General features: G+C 47.6%; 1 protein-coding gene and 1 pseudogene across 2 annotated transcripts in view; both read left to right on the top strand.

The window, feature by feature from the left end:
• The window catches only part of TRIM26 (tripartite motif containing 26), a 29506-nt gene extending 9904 nt beyond the window's left edge, over positions 1-19602 (top strand). Inside the window, exons 2-8 of one of the 2 annotated variants that reach the window (XM_050788405.1) lie at positions 5365-5852; positions 5994-6089; positions 7768-7998; positions 14367-14389; positions 14868-14983; positions 15202-15234; positions 17500-19602. In XM_050788405.1, the coding sequence (XP_050644362.1) occupies positions 5415-5852; positions 5994-6089; positions 7768-7998; positions 14367-14389; positions 14868-14983; positions 15202-15234; positions 17500-18182 (1620 nt within the window). In that variant the 5' untranslated portion in view covers positions 5365-5414 and the 3' untranslated portion in view covers positions 18183-19602. The remainder of the gene's footprint in view (positions 1-5364; positions 5853-5993; positions 6090-7767; positions 7999-14366; positions 14390-14867; positions 14984-15201; positions 15235-17499) is intronic. The other variant, XM_050788406.1, reaches the window with a different exon arrangement.
• LOC126952220 (polyadenylate-binding protein-interacting protein 1-like) lies at positions 15897-17492 on the top strand (annotated as a pseudogene).
• Positions 19603-19809: the final 207 nt, after the last annotated feature.

Raw genomic sequence — 19809 nt, 5'->3', positions numbered from 1 at the left:
TTTGCATCGGACCTGACAGAATTGTGTATGGGGAAGGGGAGCGGTTATTCTGGTCTGCTCACATCTCTCATACTCAACCTCATTTCTCCTAATTCTGAAATCTTGAGATCCTCCATCACTAAGAAAGAAAACTACTGTCCAGCAGGGACCCTTTATTGCTCACCTCATATGTGAAAGTTAGTCATAGCTAAGGCTAGGGTGCTTTGGTCAGTATCAGCAGAATATATGCCCCTTTTATTTTGTCAGCATTACTCAGCTTACAAAGCCCTTCCATGTAGATGACCTCATCTGAGCTTCCTAACAAAGGAGCTGGTATTAGACCCCATTTTACAGTGTGCTTGGGTAGGGAAGAGAGTGTAGTGGATTGAGCGGAGGCTTTGGCACCAGACACTGCTTCCTAGCCATGTGCTCTTGGGCAAGTTGCTTAACCCTGCTGAGCCTCAGTTTCCTCAGAAGGAGTCTGTATAAGCAAGGGAAGGGATTGGTCATAGAAGTGGTACTGTGTTTCGTTTATCTAGTTACGGCAGACTCTCAAAAACAAATGGTTGTATACAATTAACGTTGTCTGCAGTTCCCCTGAATCCATTCACTTGTTCAGTAAATGTGTATTGAGCTTCTACAAGGTGTCAAGCACCATGATCGCTGTATCAGTGATTTAACCATTTTTGATGGTTACTACAGACCCCTTTAAGAATGTGATAGAAAACTATAGCTCCCTCTCCACAGAAAACTTTTCTAGCTTTTTATTTTGCTTTGCCGAACCATTTCAAATTGGGTGGGAGACGTGAGGCTCTAAATACTACAGCATCCACTGCCTTGAAATACAAGTATTCTCAGCCGGGCGCAGTGGCTCACACCTGTAATCCCAGCACTTTGGGAGGCCAAGGCAGGTGGATCACCTGAGGTCAGGAGTTTGAGACCAGCCTGGCCAACCTGATGAAACCCCATCTCTACTAAAAATACAAAAATTAGCCGGACATGATGGTGGGCGCCTGTAATCCCAGCTACTAGGGAGGTTGAGGCAGGAGAATCGCTTGAACCTGGGAAGAAAAGGTTGTAGTGAGCCAGATTGCGCCATTGCACTCCAGCCTGGGCAACAAGAGAAAAACTCCATCTCAAAAATAAATAAATATGTAAATAAATAAATAAGTATAGGCATTCTCATACATAACCTCAATAAATGCCATTAAGAAAATAATTTTAGACAGGGTGCAGTCACGCATGCCTATAATCCCAGCACTTTGGGAGGTTGAGGTGGGAGGATGGCTTGAGCCTAGGAGTTCGAGACCAGCCTGGGCAATGTAGTGGGAACTTTTCTCTACAAAAACCTTTAAAAATTAGCCAAGTGTGGTAGCGTGCACCTGTTGTTGCAGCAGCTCGGGAGGCTAAGATAAGAGGATTGCTTGAGCCAGGGAGGCAGAGAGGTTGCAGTGAGCCAAGATAGTTCCGCTGCACTCTGGGGGACAGAGTAAAACCCTGTCTCAAAAATAAATAAATAAATAAATAAATAAATAAAAGAAAGGAAATAATTGTTTAATATGATCCAACAGCCAATCTATTTTCAAATTTCCCACAATAGTTCCAAGACTATTTTTATAACCTTTTTTTTTTTTTTTTTGCAGGATCCAATCAAGGTTCATGTATTACATTTGTTTACTATTTCTCTTTAGTCTGTAAAAATCAAGAGCAGTTCCTTTGAAGTTTTTTTATGACATTGACTTTTTAAAAGACTAGACCAGTTGCCATGTGAACTGTCCAGCATTCTGGATTTATCTGATTCTTTCCTCATGGTGTGGTTTAACTCCTCCATCGGTACTTTTTCAGTTGTAACATACTTCAGAGTACTCCTTTCCTTTATATTTTTTATAAACTGGAAGTTAGAGCTAAAGACTTGACTAGATTCATTCAAGGCAAACATTTTTGGCACAAAAACTTCATAGGTAATGTTGTGTGATTCATATAGTGCCATGCCGGGAAGCACATGCCACTTTGCCCCATCTGCTGATGACGCTGGATTTGGTCACTTAGTTAAGGTAACCACTGGATCTCTTCCTTATGAAGGTATGTCAGAAAGTAATCCATTCGTTGGTGCTTTGGCACTATGGGGACTATCTCATCCCCCAGAACCTTTCACCTAATAGTTTTAGCATCTATTGATGATCCTTGTGCTATTATAATGGCAGTCGCAAAATGATTTTCTAATTCTGTTATCCCTGTTCTACTTATTCGCTGATTAGTCTTACAGAAGATTATTCTTCTGTAATTCCCAGACAATTTTAAGTATCTAGTACATGTACAATAATTTTTAGACAGTTTCAGTTTAGAGACCATCGAAGCCCAGCATGGAGCCTGGGTGATGAGGTGTCTTATTTTGCACGGAAGAAGAGCTGTAGCTGAGCTCTTGATAGTCCTTTGATTCTTCTTGTTTTGCAAGTAAATTGCAAAATAAGTTCCCAACCCAAAGATAACACAGGCTATCCTTCGACAAAAAAACCACCTCAGCTTTTAAACTTCTAGGCCATTCGGCAAAGAGGCATGCATGATAAAGGGCTTGAAAGCCCACAGACACATCCAGTACCATTCCTTTTTCCTCTTTCCAAACACTTGCAGTATGTTACAACTGAAAAAGTGCTGACCTAGGCTGATTTCCTCAACAGTAAAGCCAAGGATTTGGACCAGGCAATTCCTAGCATTTTTTTTTTTTTTCTTTTTTGAGATGGAATCTCACTCTGTCACCCAGGCTGGAGCGCAGTGGCACAATCTAGGCTCACTGCAACCTCTGCCTCCTGGGTTGAGGTGATTGATTCTCCTGCCTCAGCCTCCTGAGTAGCTGGGACTACAGATGCATGCTACTACGCCTGGATAATTTTTGTATTTTTAGTAGAGGTGGGATTCCACCATGTTAGCTAGGATGGTCTCGATCTCCTGATGTTGTAATTCACCCGCCTCACCCTCCCAAAGTGTTGGGATTACAGGCGTGAGCCACCGTGCCTGGCCAATTCCTAGTATTTCTACCAGCATTACTAACATCTAGGAACTTGATATTACTTTCACTTGACAGTTAAATTTCCTTGATGCATTCATTTGAGCTTTGAAGGTGCTTGATTTTCCCCTCATTATGTCTCTTAAAGTCACACATACCTAGATCCATTAGTGCTTCCAGTTGCAATTATTATCAGCACTATAATAGTTTCTTATGTTTATGTAGTCCTTTTAAGTTATAAAACGCTTTTTATGTGTTATTGTACTAGACCCTCAATGAGTAAACATTATATCCCTGTTTTGTTTACTCTTGGGTCTTATAGACTGGGGGTTTTATTTCTGTCCCATTAATGTCACTACTGACCAAGGCCACTGAACTCTGTTGCGATGGACTTTCACCATACATAATCATTAATAGTATTGATTTGCCTGTAATTCAGGTTGCTTCATTCCAGCCTCGCAGTCACCTCTGTGCCCTGCTGGTTGTCTTCCCAGCACTGCCCTAGTTGCCTTCCATGGATCTATAGGAGAGCAATACAGGTACTGCCCTGTGACGATGTTGTTGAACTCTGTAGCACATGTGTCACTGTGGCTGGTTCTGCTCACTTCCTCTCTTGCTGCCACTTTTGAATTTAACTCTTTGTGGTTTGGACACTCACTAGATTTGGAAACCAGGGGTTCTGGGTTCTCTCCTAGATTTCCGTCTGTGTACCAGGCTTGTACTTAGTACTTTTACCATAATTCTTTCACATGACCTGCTTAGAAACCCTTGAAGGTAAGTATCACTCTTCCCATTTTACAGATGGATACACTGAGGCTCAGTACTTAAGTGACTTCTGTAGTGTCACACAGAGTCAGGGGCAGGAGGCTGCTCTTGGGTTAGATGTACTGAGGCTCATAACCTCAGACTGGAACTGGGCCAGGACTACAAAGGTAAACAGAAGCAGAGTCCTTTCTGTGTGTCCCCGCTCCCGGTACAAGCCAAGGCCTCACAGCACATAGCAGCCACAGCCACCTGAGGATTCCTCCCAGCTAGACGAGGCAGTTACAGCCAAGAACAAGTCCATTGAGGCTAAGCTGTGCCCCTCTGGAGGGCTGAGTCTAAGGTCCAGCCTTCTAGGGGAAGCAAATTAAGCCCAAGCTATAGAATAGCCCAGGGAAACACTTATAAAGGGAAATGCTGACAGTCAGACTCCTGAAGCTTCCTGATGCTTCTCGAGTTTTGGTAAAGAACCTTAGTTTTTTTTTTTTTTTTTTTTTTTAATGTTTTCTGGTTTTTTGTTTGTTTTGAGACAGTCTCTTATTCTGTTGCTCAATCTGGAGTGTAGTGGCACAATCATGTCTCACTGTAGCCTCCACCTCCCAGATTCAAGTAATCCTCCTGCCACAGCCTCCTCAGTAGCTGAAACTACAGATGTATGCTACTACACTGAGGTATATTTAAAAATTTTTACATTTTTTTAGTAGAGACAGGATCTCACTATGTTGCTGAGGCTGGTTTCAGACTCCTGGGTTCAAGTGATCGTCCTGCCTCAGCCACCCAAAGTGTTAGGTTTACAGGGTGAGCCATGTCACGCTGCCCTCTCTTAGTTCTTGAAACCTGAAACCTTGAGGAGCAAACAAAAGGGGTCTCTTGGCCTCAGCACTTTGGGAGGCCGAGGTGGGTGGATCACGAGATCAGGTGATCGAGACCATCCTGGCTAACACGGTGAAACCCCGTCTCTACTAAAAACACAAAAAATTAGCCGGGCGTGGTGGCAGGTGCCTGTAGTTCCAGCTACTTGGGAGGCTGAGGCAGGAGAATGGCGTGAACCTGGGAGGCGGAGGTTGCAGTGAGCCAAGATCCTGCCACTGCACTCCAGCCTGAGTGAGAGAGCAAGACTCCATCTCAAAAAAAAAAAAAAAAAAAAGGGGGTCTCTTGACTGTATCAGGACCCCCATGACCAGTTGTGTGTCTTGTGCTTTGCACAGCTGAGTGAAGGAGCACTGTATCCACAGTAGACGTTGTAGATTTATATGTGTGTCATTATGAGTTTCCCAGTAGGTAGTGAGTGATTTTTCTGCTACAGTGGTGCATTACAGCGATTTTCCAACAGATAGAAGGAAGGGTGTTGAGGCTCTCCCAACAGGAAGGTATAGGCTATTGGCAGTCCTGCTCTTCACTCTACCAAGCTAATCTTTCTGGGTTTCCATATCCTTTTCTGTACAATGAGGGAGCTGGACTAGATCTGTAAGGTCCCCTTCCCTTTGACATTGTGTGAGCCTTGTAGGAGCTGGTGGTGTCTGTAGATTGACTGAGTGCTGGAGCTGGCAGCCCTGTGCAAGGCTGCCACCTCTGCCCCTTTACTGTGTTCGCGCCTGACTCTATGTCTCGTCTCCAAGGAGAAGAAGTCCTCACCAGTGAACGGAGACCTCTCTGAACTGAGGATACCATGGCCACGTCAGCCCCACTACGGAGCCTGGAAGAGGAGGTGACCTGCTCCATCTGTCTCGATTACCTGCGGGACCCTGTGACCATTGACTGTGGCCACGTCTTCTGCCGCAGCTGCACCACAGACGTCCGCCCCATCTCAGGGAGCCGCCCTGTCTGCCCACTCTGCAAGAAGCCTTTTAAGAAGGAGAACATCCGACCCGTGTGGCAGCTGGCCAGCCTGGTGGAGAACATTGAGCGGCTGAAGGTGGACAAGGGCAGGCAGCCGGGAGAGGTGACCCGGGAGCAGCAGGACGCGAAGTTGTGTGAGCGACACCGAGAGAAGCTGCACTACTACTGCGAGGACGACGGGAAGCTGCTGTGCGTGATGTGCCGGGAGTCCCGGGAGCACAGGCCCCACACGGCCGTCCTCATGGAGAAGGCCGCCCAGCCCCACAGGGTAAGCCCTCCTCACCCCCGAGGGTGGCTTGCCACCTTCTCTGGACGCTCCACCCTGCAGTCCTCAGAGGACTCAGCCTGATTCTCCCCTCCTGCCCCAGCCCAGAGCATCCACCTGTTCCCACTGCTTGTTTTTCCACAGGAAAAAATCCTGAACCACCTGAGTACCCTAAGGAGAGACAGAGACAAAATTCAGGGCTTCCAGGCAAAGGGAGAAGCTGATATCCTGGCGGCGCTGGTAAGTGATGCTGTTTCAGGAAGCCCTGAGGCGGTGCACCCGTGTAGGGCAGGGTGAGCCTGGGCAAGCAGGCGGCAGCTGGGAGGTGTCTCTAGCACTGTTTGTAGGGAGGACGGGCGTCAGCCTGGCAGTGGCAGACCTGGGTTTTAGCCCAGGTGCTGTCTTTCTGAGCTATGTGGTCTTGGGCCTGTTTCTTTCTTGTCTGAGAGACAGGTGGGTCGTCTGCATGTCAGCTAGAGTCCCTTCTATTTTCTGTGGCTCTCACCTTGATGGCAGGACCCATGTCCAGCTGCTGGTTCTCTTCTGCCAGGGGACTGAAGGTGTGACTTCATTCTTCCTTTCAAAGAGAGAGAGAGAGACAAGGTTGCCTGAGAGTGGAGAGGGTCTAGAAGGAGGGAGCTGGCTCCAGGGTAAGAACTGGGAGGGAAGGGCTAGAGAACAGCTAAGGCAGGCCTGCCAGTTCAGATGGCGCTGTATGTAGTGAGGCCCAGGCCCAGGATAATGGTTGCCAGTATAGTGGGACCCCCTCCATATCTGTGGGCTCCACACCGGTGGATTTACCCAACCATGGATCAGAAATACTCAGAAAAAAGGAAAAGCATCTCTACTGAACATATACAGATTTTTTTTCTTGTCATTATTCTCTAAACAATGCAGTGTAGCAGCTATTTATATAGCATTTACATTATATTAGGCATTGTAAGTAATCTAGAGATAATTTAAAGTATATAGTAGATTATATGTAAATATTATTCCATTTTACGTAAGAAACTTGAGCATCCTTGGATTTTGGTATCCTTGGGGAGGGGATCCTGGAATCCATAACCCACTGATACCGAGGGACAACTGTAGTTGGGAAACAGGCAGCACGTTATGTGCTTGATTAGAGATGGGGTTGGCGGGGAACTGATCAAATGGTTCTAATTTTCTGGGGAACTGTGTATGTTGAGGAAGTGGGCAGTGGAGGAGTAGTGGGGTCAGGGCCAGTGGTGCGTCATTAGGCCTGGGGAGAGGGAGACAGTAAGCTAGAGATGGCTAAGTCCAAGGGACCCCTCCAGGCCCTCAGTGTGCATGGCTGCCCCCAGCCCAGCACCAGTCAACAGGGCCACTGAGGACTCCCCTCACCCCAACTGGGGAGGAGATTTGGAGGCAGGAGAGGACATGGTCCCTAAGCGCAGATGTCACACAGTTTTGCTGAGGAAACAGTCTTATGTGGCGGGGTGGGGGACACATAGGTATTTTAGACTGAACAGTGGGGTGCTGAAGAGAGGACTGGTCAGGCTTAGATGACATTAATCAAGCAAAACTTACTGGAAGAGGTGACAGAGATTTTGTCCAGGAGGGAAAAGTGTGCCAGCTCATGAGTGAGCCCCACAGAGTTTCTCCAGGGGCCCCAGATTGTACTGGCTTAGCTAGAACAGACTGTGGCTGACCAGTCAGGTAGAGACAGGGTTTTGATCATATAGCGGTGGGGTGAACTGAACTAATTCATTACTGGTGTCTTCTTTGAGAAGAGGAGTGTGGACCAGGAGCCCTCTATAGCTCCTCCCACTCCAGATCCTGTAGAATTCCTGAACGGGGGTACCGAGGTGAACGAACCAGCCTTGCACACCTCCAGTGCTGGGCCCTCCACCCTGAGCGGAGGTGTCAGCCCTTCTCCCCTTCCTGCCCGTTGCAGAAGAAGCTCCAGGACCAGAGGCAGTACATTGTGGCTGAGTTTGAGCAGGGTCATCAGTTCCTGAGGGAGCGGGAGGAACACCTGCTGGAACAGCTGGCGAAGCTGGAGCAGGAGCTCACAGAGGGCAGGGAGAAGTTCAAGAGCCGGGGCGTCGGGGAGCTCGCCCGGCTGGCCCTGGTCATCTCCGAACTGGAGGGCAAGGCACAGCAGCCAGCTGCAGAGCTCATGCAGGTGAGAGGCCATCCCTGGACAGGGAGCCAGGGACCAGGACGGTGAGTCCCAGCCCTGCCATTCACTTGCAGGACCTTAGGAGACTTGGGGGCTCGGTTTTGTCATCTGAAACATGGGGATGATAATCCTTCCCCCTGCCAATTATTCTGTAGATTGCATGAGCATAAAATGAAATAACTGGCATGGTGTCACTTCAAAAAATAAACTTTCTATACAAAACTGTTCAAAAAACTAAATGATATAGTATAAAATGGAAGGGAAGGTTATTAATATCATTAATTATTATCATTTACCATCCTCCGTCCTCACCACTGCCATCACGAGCCCTTCTAACAAGTCACTGGCAGACACTTAGCTGGTGGAAACTTTTTATGGTGTTGTGGTTGGGGTGGCTGAGGGAGGGCTGACCAGCAGCTCCTCTCAAAGGCCCGGAGGATCTGGAAGAGATAGGGAAACTGGGGAAGGGAGACAGAGATGGCCAGGTTTTCTCTGGGCCCATGGGATTACCACACAGAGAACAAGATGGAAAGCAGACAAGGGGGCCTCGGGGCACCTCCTAGAGGAGGGGGCTTTGATAGTGAGAAAGGGAGGCTTTGGGGCTGAAGAACTGGCTGTGAAGCTGAAATGGCACCACATCTCCTCCCCCGGGAGCCTCTGGGGATCACACTACCCTGAAGAGGGTCCAGCAGCCTTTGGAGGGGTAGAGGGCTCAACCTTCCTGTCCTCACAGGCTGGGAGGAGAGGGGCTCTCTGATGGTATTCCCCCACTTGCACTGTTTAGGGTGGCTGGGTCTGTCAGCAGCAGAGCCACCCAGGATTTCTAGGAAGGTGGTCCCAGGCCAATGGCAGGGCAAACCAATAGCCAGGAGGGAGAGGCAGCAAGGCAGACTCCCCAGTGTGTGCACCAGGACAGACTGCAGAAGGAAGTGGCCACCTGCTCCTCATTGTTGTGAATTCAGATGCACAGAATGAGGCCTGGCAGGGAGGTTAGACCTTCCAGTCCAGCCCCTACTGATGAAGTCACTGAGGTCCAGAGAGTGGAAGTTGTTTGTCCCAGGCCATGTGGCAGGTGGCAGGTCACAGCTCGAGCCCAGATGTCCTGACTCCTGGGCTCTGAGCTCTTGTTCTTATTTTGTCCAGAATGTCTCTCTGGCCCCCCCTTTTCCTCCAGATGTCATTCTGTCCCCTCAGATTTCTCTCGTCATACTCTGACTGGGTCATTTTCTGCATCTCCTTTTGCCCCTGTTCTTCCTCTCCCCACACCCCTGCTATGTGTGGATGCCTATTGCGTGTGGAACAGAGGCACACAGCTGAGGATGTGGTGGGGCTGAAATCCATTGCGTCTGCCCAGAGGGGTGCCTTTTCCTAATGCACCCAGAGAAGTGGCCCTCTGAGCAGAGGCCTGGCCCTCAGTGACTCAGAGCACTCCGATTGCAGCTCTCGCTGGGGTGGGGTAAGGTTAAGGGAAGGAGAGAAAATGGTATCTGCTTGAAACTAGTATAGGAAATGTTATTGGTACTGGTTTCTTTTTTGTTTTGTGTTTTCTCTTTTATTTTTAGTACTATGTAATGTATATATTTATGGGATATAGAGGTTTTTGTTAGTTTGTTTTTGAGACAGAGTCTCGCTCTGTCTCCCAGGCTGGAGTGCAGTGGTGTAATCTTAGCTCACTGCAACCTCCGCCTCCTGGGTTGAAGCAATTCTCCTGCCTCTGCAACCTGTGCCTCCTGGGTTCAAGCGATTCTCCTGCCTCAGCCTCCCAAGTAACTTGGATTACAGGTGCGCGTCACCACACCTGGCTAATTTTTGTATTTTTGGTAGAGTCAGGGTTTCATCATGTTGGCCAGGCTGGTCTTGAACTCCTGACCTCAGCCTCCCAAAGTGCTGGGATTACAGGCATGAGCCACCGTGCCTGGCCTAGAGTGTTATTTTGATACATGTATGTAATATATAATAATCAACTCAGAGTAATTAGTATATCTATCACCTCAAACACTTATCATTTCTTTGTGTTGGAACATTCAAAATCCTCTCTTCTAGCTTTTTGAAAATGTGTGGTAAATTATAGTTAATGGTATTCTCCCTACAATGCTGCACAACACTAGAATTTTTTCTTCCCATGTAGCTGTAACTTTGTGTCCTTTAACCAGTTTCTACCTACCCTTCTCTCCCCAGCCCCCTTCCCAGCCTCTAATCCTTATTTTTCTACTCTCTACTTCCATGAACTCAAATTTATTATGGATGAATAGTACTCCATTGTATATATATACTACATTTTCTTTATTTGTATGCTGATGGATGCTTAGATTGAGTCCACATCTCAGCTATTGTGAGCAGTGCCACGATAAACATGAGTGTGCAGGTATCCCTTTGATATACTGATTTTCTTTTCTTTGGATAAATACCTGGTAATGAGATTGCTGGATCATATGGTAGTTCTATTTTTAGTTTTTTGAGAAACTCTCATACTGTTTTCCATAACGGCTGTACTTATATGTGGAAAAACCTAAAGGCCCCACCAAGAAACTCTTAGAACTAATAAACACATTCAGTAACGTTGCAGGATACAAAATCAACATAAAAAGTCCACTGCATTTTTAATACACCAATAACAAACTAGCTAAAAAAGACATCAATAAAGCAACCCCATTTACAATAGCTACAAAAGTAAAATAAAATACCTGGGAGTGAAGTTAACCAAGGAGGTGAGAGACCGCTATAATGAAAACTGCAAAACACTGATGAAAGAAATTGAAGAGGATACAAACAAATGGAAAAATATTCCATGCTTGTGGATTAGAATTAATATTGTTAAAATGACTATCCTATCCAAAGCAATCTACAGATTTAATACAATCCCTTTTATCAAAATACCAATGACATTCTTCACAAAAATAGAAAAAAAACTAAAATTCATATGGAGTCACAAAAGACCCCAAATGGCCAAAGCAGTCCTAAGCAAAAAGAACAAAACTGGAGGCTTCACACTATCTTACTTCAAAATATACTACAGCCAGTGGTGGCTCACACCTGTAATCCCAGCACTTTGTGAGGCCGAGGCAGGCGGATCACGAGGTCAGGAGTTTGAGACCAGCCTGACCAACATGATGAAACCCCCATCCCTACAAAAAATACAAAAATTAGCCAGGCGTGGTGGTGCGCACCTGTAATCGAGCTACTCGGGAGGCTGAGGCAGGAGAATTGCTTGAATCTGGGAGGCAGAGGTTGCAGTGAGCCGAGATTGTGCCACTGCACTCCAGCCTGGGCAATAGAGACTCCATTTAAAAATATATATATACACATATATATGTGTGTGTGTGTAGTGTGTACCACACTACAAAGCTGTAGTAACCAAAACAGCATGTATTGATATAAAAGCAGACACATAGACCAATGGAACAGAATAGAGAACTCAGAAATAAATTCACATATTTATAGCCAACTGATTTTCAACAAAAGCACCAAGAACATACAGTGGGGGAAGGGACAGTCTCTTTAATAAATGGTGCTGGGAAAACTGGGTAACCAACCATATGCAGAAAAATGGTATTGGTAGATTTTGTCTGTGTGCTTGAGTTGATTGTAACGCATGGGAACTGGACAGCTAACTCCCTAATTAGCATTAATATTTTCCCAGAGATTATTTGGCTGTCAAAGTGTAGTAAGAAAAAGACCTAAAATAGGGTCCAGAAGTCTGATAGAGAAATACAGGTGAGGCTGGTGTGGTGGCTCACACCTATAATTCCAGCACTTTGGGAGGCTGAGGCAGACAGATTGCTTGAACCCAGGAGTTTGAGACCAGCCTGGGCAACACAGTGAGATCCTGTCTCAAAAAAATTAAAAAAAAAAAAAAAAAATAGAAATACAGGTGAGAGGGAGAAGCAGCAGGACAAAATGTGTAAAATAGAAGAGATCTTTTGATAGAAGTGATAGAAAAGGAAAGACAAACCTATGGGCTGGGAGCATCAAGAAGACATTAAAGGGATTGGGGTGATAGGAGAGGCCCAGAGAGACACTGCATCCTGCCCTGGTTAACCCGGGCGGGCCCTGCAGGATCAGGTGGCATGCTTGCACCCTGCTTCTCCTGCTGTACACCCTCGTGAAGAACTTTCTTGATACTCTCTGTTAGTAACCGGGCACATCCCCTCCGCGAGCTTGCCATGACTCATTGCTGTGGCCCCACTGCTCGGCTCTGCCTGTTTCATGACAGCCTCAGATGTCTTGGGTGAGAAGAGTCCTCCAGGAGACGTGGGCTGATCACTTCCCTCCAGAGGCCCCATATGTGGCTGTGGATGGGGGCCTCTCAGTCTTTCAGCCTCTCCTCGACAGGGCCAGCCCTGCCCTGGCTCTTGGGACCCCACCCTCTCTGGACTGCTCACAACCTTTAACCTTTAGAGGACTCTTCTTTCTCCTGTGTGATTCTCTCCCTTTCTACTGCTGTAGGAACTTTCATGTCAGGAAATATGCCCAGTTGGGCCCCTGGCCCCCACTCTACCTACTGCTCCATTCATCTGCTCTTTTATGCCACCTTTGTCAGCAGAGCTGTCAGGACACGCTGTCTGTTTTGTTGCCTGTCCTCTGAAGCTGCCTTGGACTTACATGTGTTGAGGGGCGTGTTAGAGGACTTGGCCAGAAATTTGCTACCAGTCTCTGGGCATTTAGTTGCTTCATAGTGCGGGGTCGGGATGTGCCTCTGACTTCGTGTCTTGCTCCTCTGGAGTAAAACACAGCTCTTCCCAAACTTTCTGAAGCAGTCATCAGCAGCCACAATTTGTTAATTCCATTTGTTTCCTGAATCTCACCCTCTCCAGGAAGCCAGCCTGCACCCCACCGGCCCCTGCTCCCATCCCCCTTCACTCTGCTCTCTTTTCCCGTGGTGCGTATCACTCACATAGTGTGATGTATTTGCTACATTGATTATTGTCTGCTTCCCCCTGCTAGAATGTCAGCTCTACAGAAGTGGGGATTTGTCTCTCTCTCTCTCTCTTTTTTTTTTTTTTTTTTTTAACTGTTCTGAGGCTTCTAGATCAGTGCCTGGTACCTAGGAAGCACTTAATAAATATTTGTGGAATGAGTGAAAGGAAGGCAAAAATCAATACAGAGTATTATGGAGGCTTTTGACTCAAAAAAGGGAATCTGAGTATCTCAGAATAACCCTCTTCCCACTCACCCTGTCCTACCACCTGTCTGTCACAGAGATAGCACCACCGTTCTCCCTCCTGTACAAACCATGCTCTGTTGTTGATTATCCTTTACCAGTATGTCCAGTTGAATCTGTCTAAAATACCTGGAATATATTGCTTCTCTCTTTTTCTCCCTACTGCCACCACTTTAGTTCAGGCCATCTTTAGCTCTCCCCTGGTCCACAGCAAAAACCTCCGGACCAACCTGCCCATGTTCCTGTTGCCTCCTTAGTCCCTTCTCTGTGGGACAGCCAAGTGAGTGGTCACTTAGGGTTTTGGCTCGCTGCTGTACAGTGACGCAAACAGAATAGAAGTTTATTTCTGCCTCAGTAACAGGTCAGAGGTGCAGGGTCTAGAGCTATCACGGTAGCTGTACATAAGCTCATCCAGGGGACTGGGTTACTTCCATGTGGTTCTTCTACCAGCTTCTAGGGATGTTGTCCTCTGCTGTGTGGTCAAAGTTCGGCTCACCACCACCATGTCCAAAATTCAGTTGGGGGAAAGAGGAAGTAGAAAGCAATTTTCTTTTTTTAAAGGACAATGCCCGGAATTATGGTCATTGCTTTCTATCACATGCCATTGGCCGAAACTTAGTCTCGTGACCAGACCTTGTCATGGGGGATCTGGAAAATGTAGTCTTCCCAGGTGACCATCTGACCAGCGATAACTCCAGGGGTTCTATTATTAAAAGGAGGAAGGGGAGAGTGGACTCTGGAGGTTACACAGCAGTCTCAGCCACATGTAGAGCGGATCACACATAACATGCCCCTACTTGATACCCTTGGTGGCTTTCCATTGTACGTGGAGAAAAATTCAAACTCCTTACCATGCATATCCAGCCCTGCGCGATCTGGCCTCTGCCGCTTTCACCAAGCCCTTTCCTGTTTTACCTTATCTCTCTTCATCTGGCCAGTACTTCTCATCCCTCAGTTCTCTGCGCAGGTATCTCCCAGAGAGGTTGCCCCTGTCATCCCCCAGCCATGGTGGCTTCTGTCATTGTGCTGATTTTGTTTGTTTTCTTGTTGTTTTATCCAGTGACCCCACTAGAATGTCATCTCCATAAAAAACGGACCACATTTGTTTTGTTCACTGATATGTCCCACCTCTGCTACAGTGTTGGGTGCAAATGCATTGAAGTCTTATTTGATTCATATTGATACTTGTGCTTTTTTTTTTCCCTTCTAGGACACGAGAGACTTCCTAAACAGGTAAGAGTCTCCTCTCCACGGCGCACCTCATCCCCCTTGTTTATGTTCCCTCCCCTTCTGACCAGGTCCATTTGAATCATGGGGAGTGGTGTGGTGCCAGAAGTACTCACATCCCATGGTTCATCCTGATACTCTTCTGAGGAGCAGGACACATCCTTGAGAACTGGAGACTTGCTCTCCTCCTTGTGAGTTCTCTGTGTAACCCCAGCTCCTTGGCCCACTGGCCTTATTTGAGGTGGGACAGAGCAGAGAGTTTAGAAACATGGCTTAGGAGACAGAGCGCCCTGGATGTGGAGTCTACTGATGGTCTGAAGCCCTGGCTCAGCTGGGGTCTTTGGGCCACTGTTTTTCTGTCACTCATCCGGGGACAATCATACCTTTCCTCTCCCCTTCATAATTGCCATGAGGATTGAGAGATAAGTATGAAGGAAAGTAAGAAGAGCTGAGTAACAGGTTGTTACGTCTGTCATCTTCTCAGGTATCCACGGAAGAAGTTCTGGGTTGGGAAACCCATCGCTCGAGTGGTTAAAAAGAAGACCGGAGAATTCTCAGACAAACTCCTGTCTCTGCAGCGAGGCCTGAGGGAATTCCAGGGTAAGGGTTGGGGAGCGCACAAAGGGTGGGAGTCAGAGCAGGGCTGCCTCGTAGAAAGAGGGCAGCCGGCTCCTTTCCATCACCTTGTCGAGTCTCACTCTTCTGAGGGCCTCCTGCCTTAGAAATGGATCCCTGTCAGGAAATTGATACCGCCCAAGCAAGAAATGGGCCCGTGCATTTGCGGGACTTGAGTCATTGCTGTCCTTTTTTCTCCCCAGGGAAGCTGCTGAGAGACTTGGAATATAAGACAGGTGAGTGTCGAGCGGGTGGTTCCCAGATGTACATCAAATATAGAAAACTCTGCCTGCAGAGATTCTGACTGCCCACTTTTTCCCCAGGTAGCCCCTTTTGCAACAGGAAGAATTTCCCAGCTGCACAGTAGAAGCCCCCCTCCCTCCTTGCACTTTCTAATCGGCCTACTCTTTAGTCTACTGAGGCCTCTGCTTGCTAGTCTGACCCTTCTCTACCCTGTGTTTGCTTTTCCTTTTCCTATTCTCACAGGTCCTATCACCAGTCCTTTTCCTGTGGTTGAGCTTTCTCTCATCTTCCTGTCTGCATGGCTCCTATATTCAGAGCAAACAGCAGGGGCAACCTAAGGCCAGAGGCCATATCCACCAGAGGCCCCACTACTGTGCTTCCTCTCAGCCCTGCAGTTAGGTTGTACACTGCATACCAACCACCAAAGAGCACCATCCACATAGACCAAGATGGGAGTGGTGCCCCTTGGATTGTGAGGACTGGTGGTCTCCTCCTGGCCCACTTTCACACTTGCTTTCCTGAGAACCACTGAGGAGGTCGAACTGTCTGGGAGCAAACGAGGCCCTGAGAGCTCCATCTAGTTCACAGGATAAAATCCCACAGCAGAACTGAGTTAGCAGTGGTTAAACCTTAGGTGGTTGTAGCTTCTTTATTAATGTCTGAGCTGTCTGTGAATACCATCAAATTCTACCCGTCAGGTGATTCTAATTATAGAGAATCCTATGAGGATGACGGTGAGGATTATCCCACTCTCAGTACATGTTCAGGGTTTCTTGAACCATCTTACAGAGCAGCCTGGTGGTTTTGAAACTGAAACTGAACAGTTTGCAGAGACCCTGAATGCCTGTATTACAATAGATGATGCTTTGCAAGAACTTGTGGAACTCAGAGGACACATCTGTCCCAAATTTCTTTTTTTTCTTTTTTCTTTTGAGATGGAATCTTGCTCTGTCACCCAGGCTAGAGTGCAGTGACGCGATCTCGACTCGCTGCAAGCTCTGCCTCCCAGGTTCACACCATTCTCCTGCCTCAGCCTCCCAAGTAGCTGGGACTACAGGCGCCCGCCACCATGCTTGGCTAATTTTTGTATTTTTAGTAGAGATTGGGTTTCACCGTGTTAGCCAGGATGGTCTTGATCTCCTGACCTTGTGATCCACCCGCCTCGGCCTCCCAAAGTGCTGGGATTACAAGCGTGAGCCACTGTGCCTGGCCCCAAATTTCTCTTACATGGGAGCTTGCCTGTGTAATTACCTGGCCCATCATCTGACAGCACACAGAGTAGCACCTTCCGCAAATTTCTACTTCAAAGATGTTGGACTGAATATGACATTAAAGATCAAGCTGCAAAAGGGGATGAAGTTACTCCAAAACAATTTCATGCATTTGTACCCTTTCTGGGAGAGCTTTATCGTAACCTGGAGATCAGAGGAACAAATGGACAGGTTACAAGGGCAGATATTCTTCAGGTTGGTCTTTGGGAGTTGCCGAATGCCTGAATGCCCTCTTTTCTAATCCCATGGATGACAGCTTAATTTGTGCAATAAAATTGCTGAAGTTGACAGGGTCAGTTTTGGAAGATGCTTGGAAGGAAAAAGGAGGGACTGATATGGAAGAAATTATTTATGAAATTGAAAATGTTGTTATAGATGCAAACTGTGGCAGAGACATGAAGCAGATGCTCTTGAAGCTTGTAGAGCTCCAGTGCAGTAACTGGGGTAGAGTCCATGCAACTTCATCATGCAGAAATGCAACACCCGAAAAAGATCCCAACTGCTATGTGAATGAACCAGCATTTTATACATCTCATAGTGTTCGTTTCACTGCAGCCAGTCCAGATTCCCAAGAGGCATATCAGGAGTTACTTGAAAAAGAGGACTTTTTTTCTAGATTATGAAGAAAGTGAAACAGATTTATCAGGGGCTGGTGATCCACACTTGGATGATATTGATGATGAGTTGGACCCAGAGATCCAGAGATAGAGGAAGCTTATGAAGTTTTGTTTGGAATCAGAGCGTAAGCGAAAACAGTAAAGTTAAATTTCAGTATATCATGTTTATAAAGCAGTTTAGTTATGGTGATTTAGCAGAATACAAAGCCAGAAAATGTGTCACACTTATACCAAATTAAGGATGTTACGTTACTAATATATGCAACTTTAATTTTGTTTAACACTGTCTGCCAAAATAAATTTTATTCCCTCTAACTTAAAAAAACAAAACAGTGATGTTGTTTGTTTTTTTTTCCCCTTGTCCCCACAGTGAGTGTCACCCTGGACCCACAGTCGGCCAGTGGGTACCTGCAGCTGTCAGAGGACTGGAAGTGCGTGACCTACACTAGCTTGTACAAGAGTGCCTACCTGCACCCCCAGCAGTTTGACTGTGAGCCTGGGGTGCTGGGCAGCAAGGGCTTCACCTGGGGCAAGGTCTACTGGGAAGTGGAAGTGGAGAGGGAGGGCTGGTCTGAGGATGAAGAAGATGGGGATGAGGAGGAAGAAGGAGAAGAGGAGGAAGAGGAAGAGGAGGCCGGCTATGGGGATGGATACGATGACTGGGAAACAGACGAAGATGAGGAATCGTTGGGCGATGAAGAGGAAGAAGAGGAGGAGGAAGAGGAGGAAGTTCTGGAAAGCTGCATGGTGGGGGTGGCCAGAGACTCTATGAAGAGGAAGGGAGACCTCTCCCTGCGGCCAGAGGATGGCGTGTGGGCACTGCGCCTCTCCTCTTCCGGCATCTGGGCCAACACCAGCCCCGAGGCCGAGCTTTTCCCAGCACTGCGGCCCCGGAGAGTGGGCATCGCCCTGGATTATGAAGGGGGCACTGTGACTTTCACCAACGCAGAGTCACAGGAACTCATCTACACCTTCACTGCCACCTTCACCCGGCGCCTGGTCCCCTTCCTGTGGCTCAAGTGGCCAGGAACGCGCCTCCTGCTGAGACCCTGAACCCTGACATCTGCCCCTGGCCCCACACCGTCAGATGCTTCACTTCTTTGGAATTCCAGGACTCTCAATGGGGGGAAGGGATGCCTGGCCTGAGCACCTGGAGCAGGGGACCCCATATCCACTGGCAGCCACCTCCCCGTCGCTCTGGCCCCCTGAGGTCTCACTCAGTGCTGTTGCTCCATCTACTGCCCTAATGGGGCTCTTCTCCCACCTCCTGCTAGTTTCCCGAGGGAACTTCTGGCCCTGGAGTCCATGAGGGCTCCTTTCCTTTTTGACCACTACCTTGGCCCCGGCTCTGCACTCTCTGTGGAGTAAGGGCCTGACACAGCATTTTCTTGCCCACCGTGGCAAGACCTTGGAAAAACCAGTTGATTATGCCTAAGATCATTTTGCTGTCCTTAAACCCTACAGGTTCCTTCTTGCACAAATCCACTCTGCTGCCCGCCTTCCCTGGCGTTTTAAACAGACCGACCCCACCCCATCTCAGAGTTAAGCATACACGGCAATGCTGAAAATAAACAATGAAAATCCACTGAGGCTTCCCAAGCCATTTAAGGCCTGGAGTACCAGCGCATATCATCTCATGGGGTCCAGAGTGGAGTCCAGGCTTCTCTGAAACCAGGGCTGAGCATATTTCCATAGCCAAGGATGTGGGACTCCCTGGAGCTATCTGTGGTCTTAGAGAAGGATCCAGACATACACGGCTTTGGGGTACCAGCTGTGATCACTGATCAATAAATTATCTCTGGATTGGTCCTTGTGGGGGGAGTTTTAAGAATCCAGAACATCTTGCTCTTGATTAGCACATCCAAAAACACCAAGACAAATATCCAGTGGAACAGAACCTCCCCTGCCTGGGGAGTTCTGACCACGTTCCCCAGCAGGGTGTTAATCCACTGTCCCTGGCCCTACTCAGCCTCCAGGTTCCACTTTCCTAGGAGAGAGTGGAGATGGGAAGACAGGGAAAGGAAGGCAGCAGGAGGCCACAAGTCCACCGGGTCTTCATGTCAAGAGAGGGAGTAACGTGTCTCCTCATTGCCCACGGACCCAGCCTCTGTCCAGGCGCCCCTCATGGCCACAGTTTAACACAAGCTCCCCTGCTCCAGCCAAATTGATCTCCCAGTCTTGACCTTACCCATTCCAAGTGCTCTGCCAGTCCCTGTTCATCCAAGTTTTAAGTCCTCCACCCTGTTTTAAGAGACTGTTCCGGGTCTCAGTGGTCTCTTGACCACCATTGTCTCAGAGCTGCCCACTTTGTGTGTGCCACATGCTGCCTGAGTCACATGTACATCTTATTTCTGCCTCTAGTTTTGTAAGCTCCTGGAGGGCGGATAACATCTTATACTACTCTTGTATTCTGATGGCACCTAGTGCAGTGCTGGGCACAGAGTAGGTGCTCAATAAAGACTTGTTGAATGAACAGTCTGGAAATGTATATCTGTAGGATCTATATTGTATCTCAAATGCCACCAGACCTCAGTCTGGCTACAGAGAAATTCCATTGATAGCAGTAGCCGAAGGTTTTCCTCTTGTACCTCCTGTAACTGTGTAACTTTGCTTTCTGTTCTCTGTTTGCACACGTGCTGTCATTTCTGGAAGTCCCTCAAAAAGAGCCTACTGCGGGACA

Source organism: Macaca thibetana, chromosome 4 (genome assembly GCF_024542745.1).
Source record: "Macaca thibetana thibetana isolate TM-01 chromosome 4, ASM2454274v1, whole genome shotgun sequence".
NCBI classification, from domain to species: Eukaryota; Metazoa; Chordata; class Mammalia; order Primates; family Cercopithecidae; genus Macaca; species Macaca thibetana.
The sequence above is the reverse complement of the archived record's forward strand: the minus strand, read 5'-3'. Positions and strand labels throughout refer to the sequence as shown.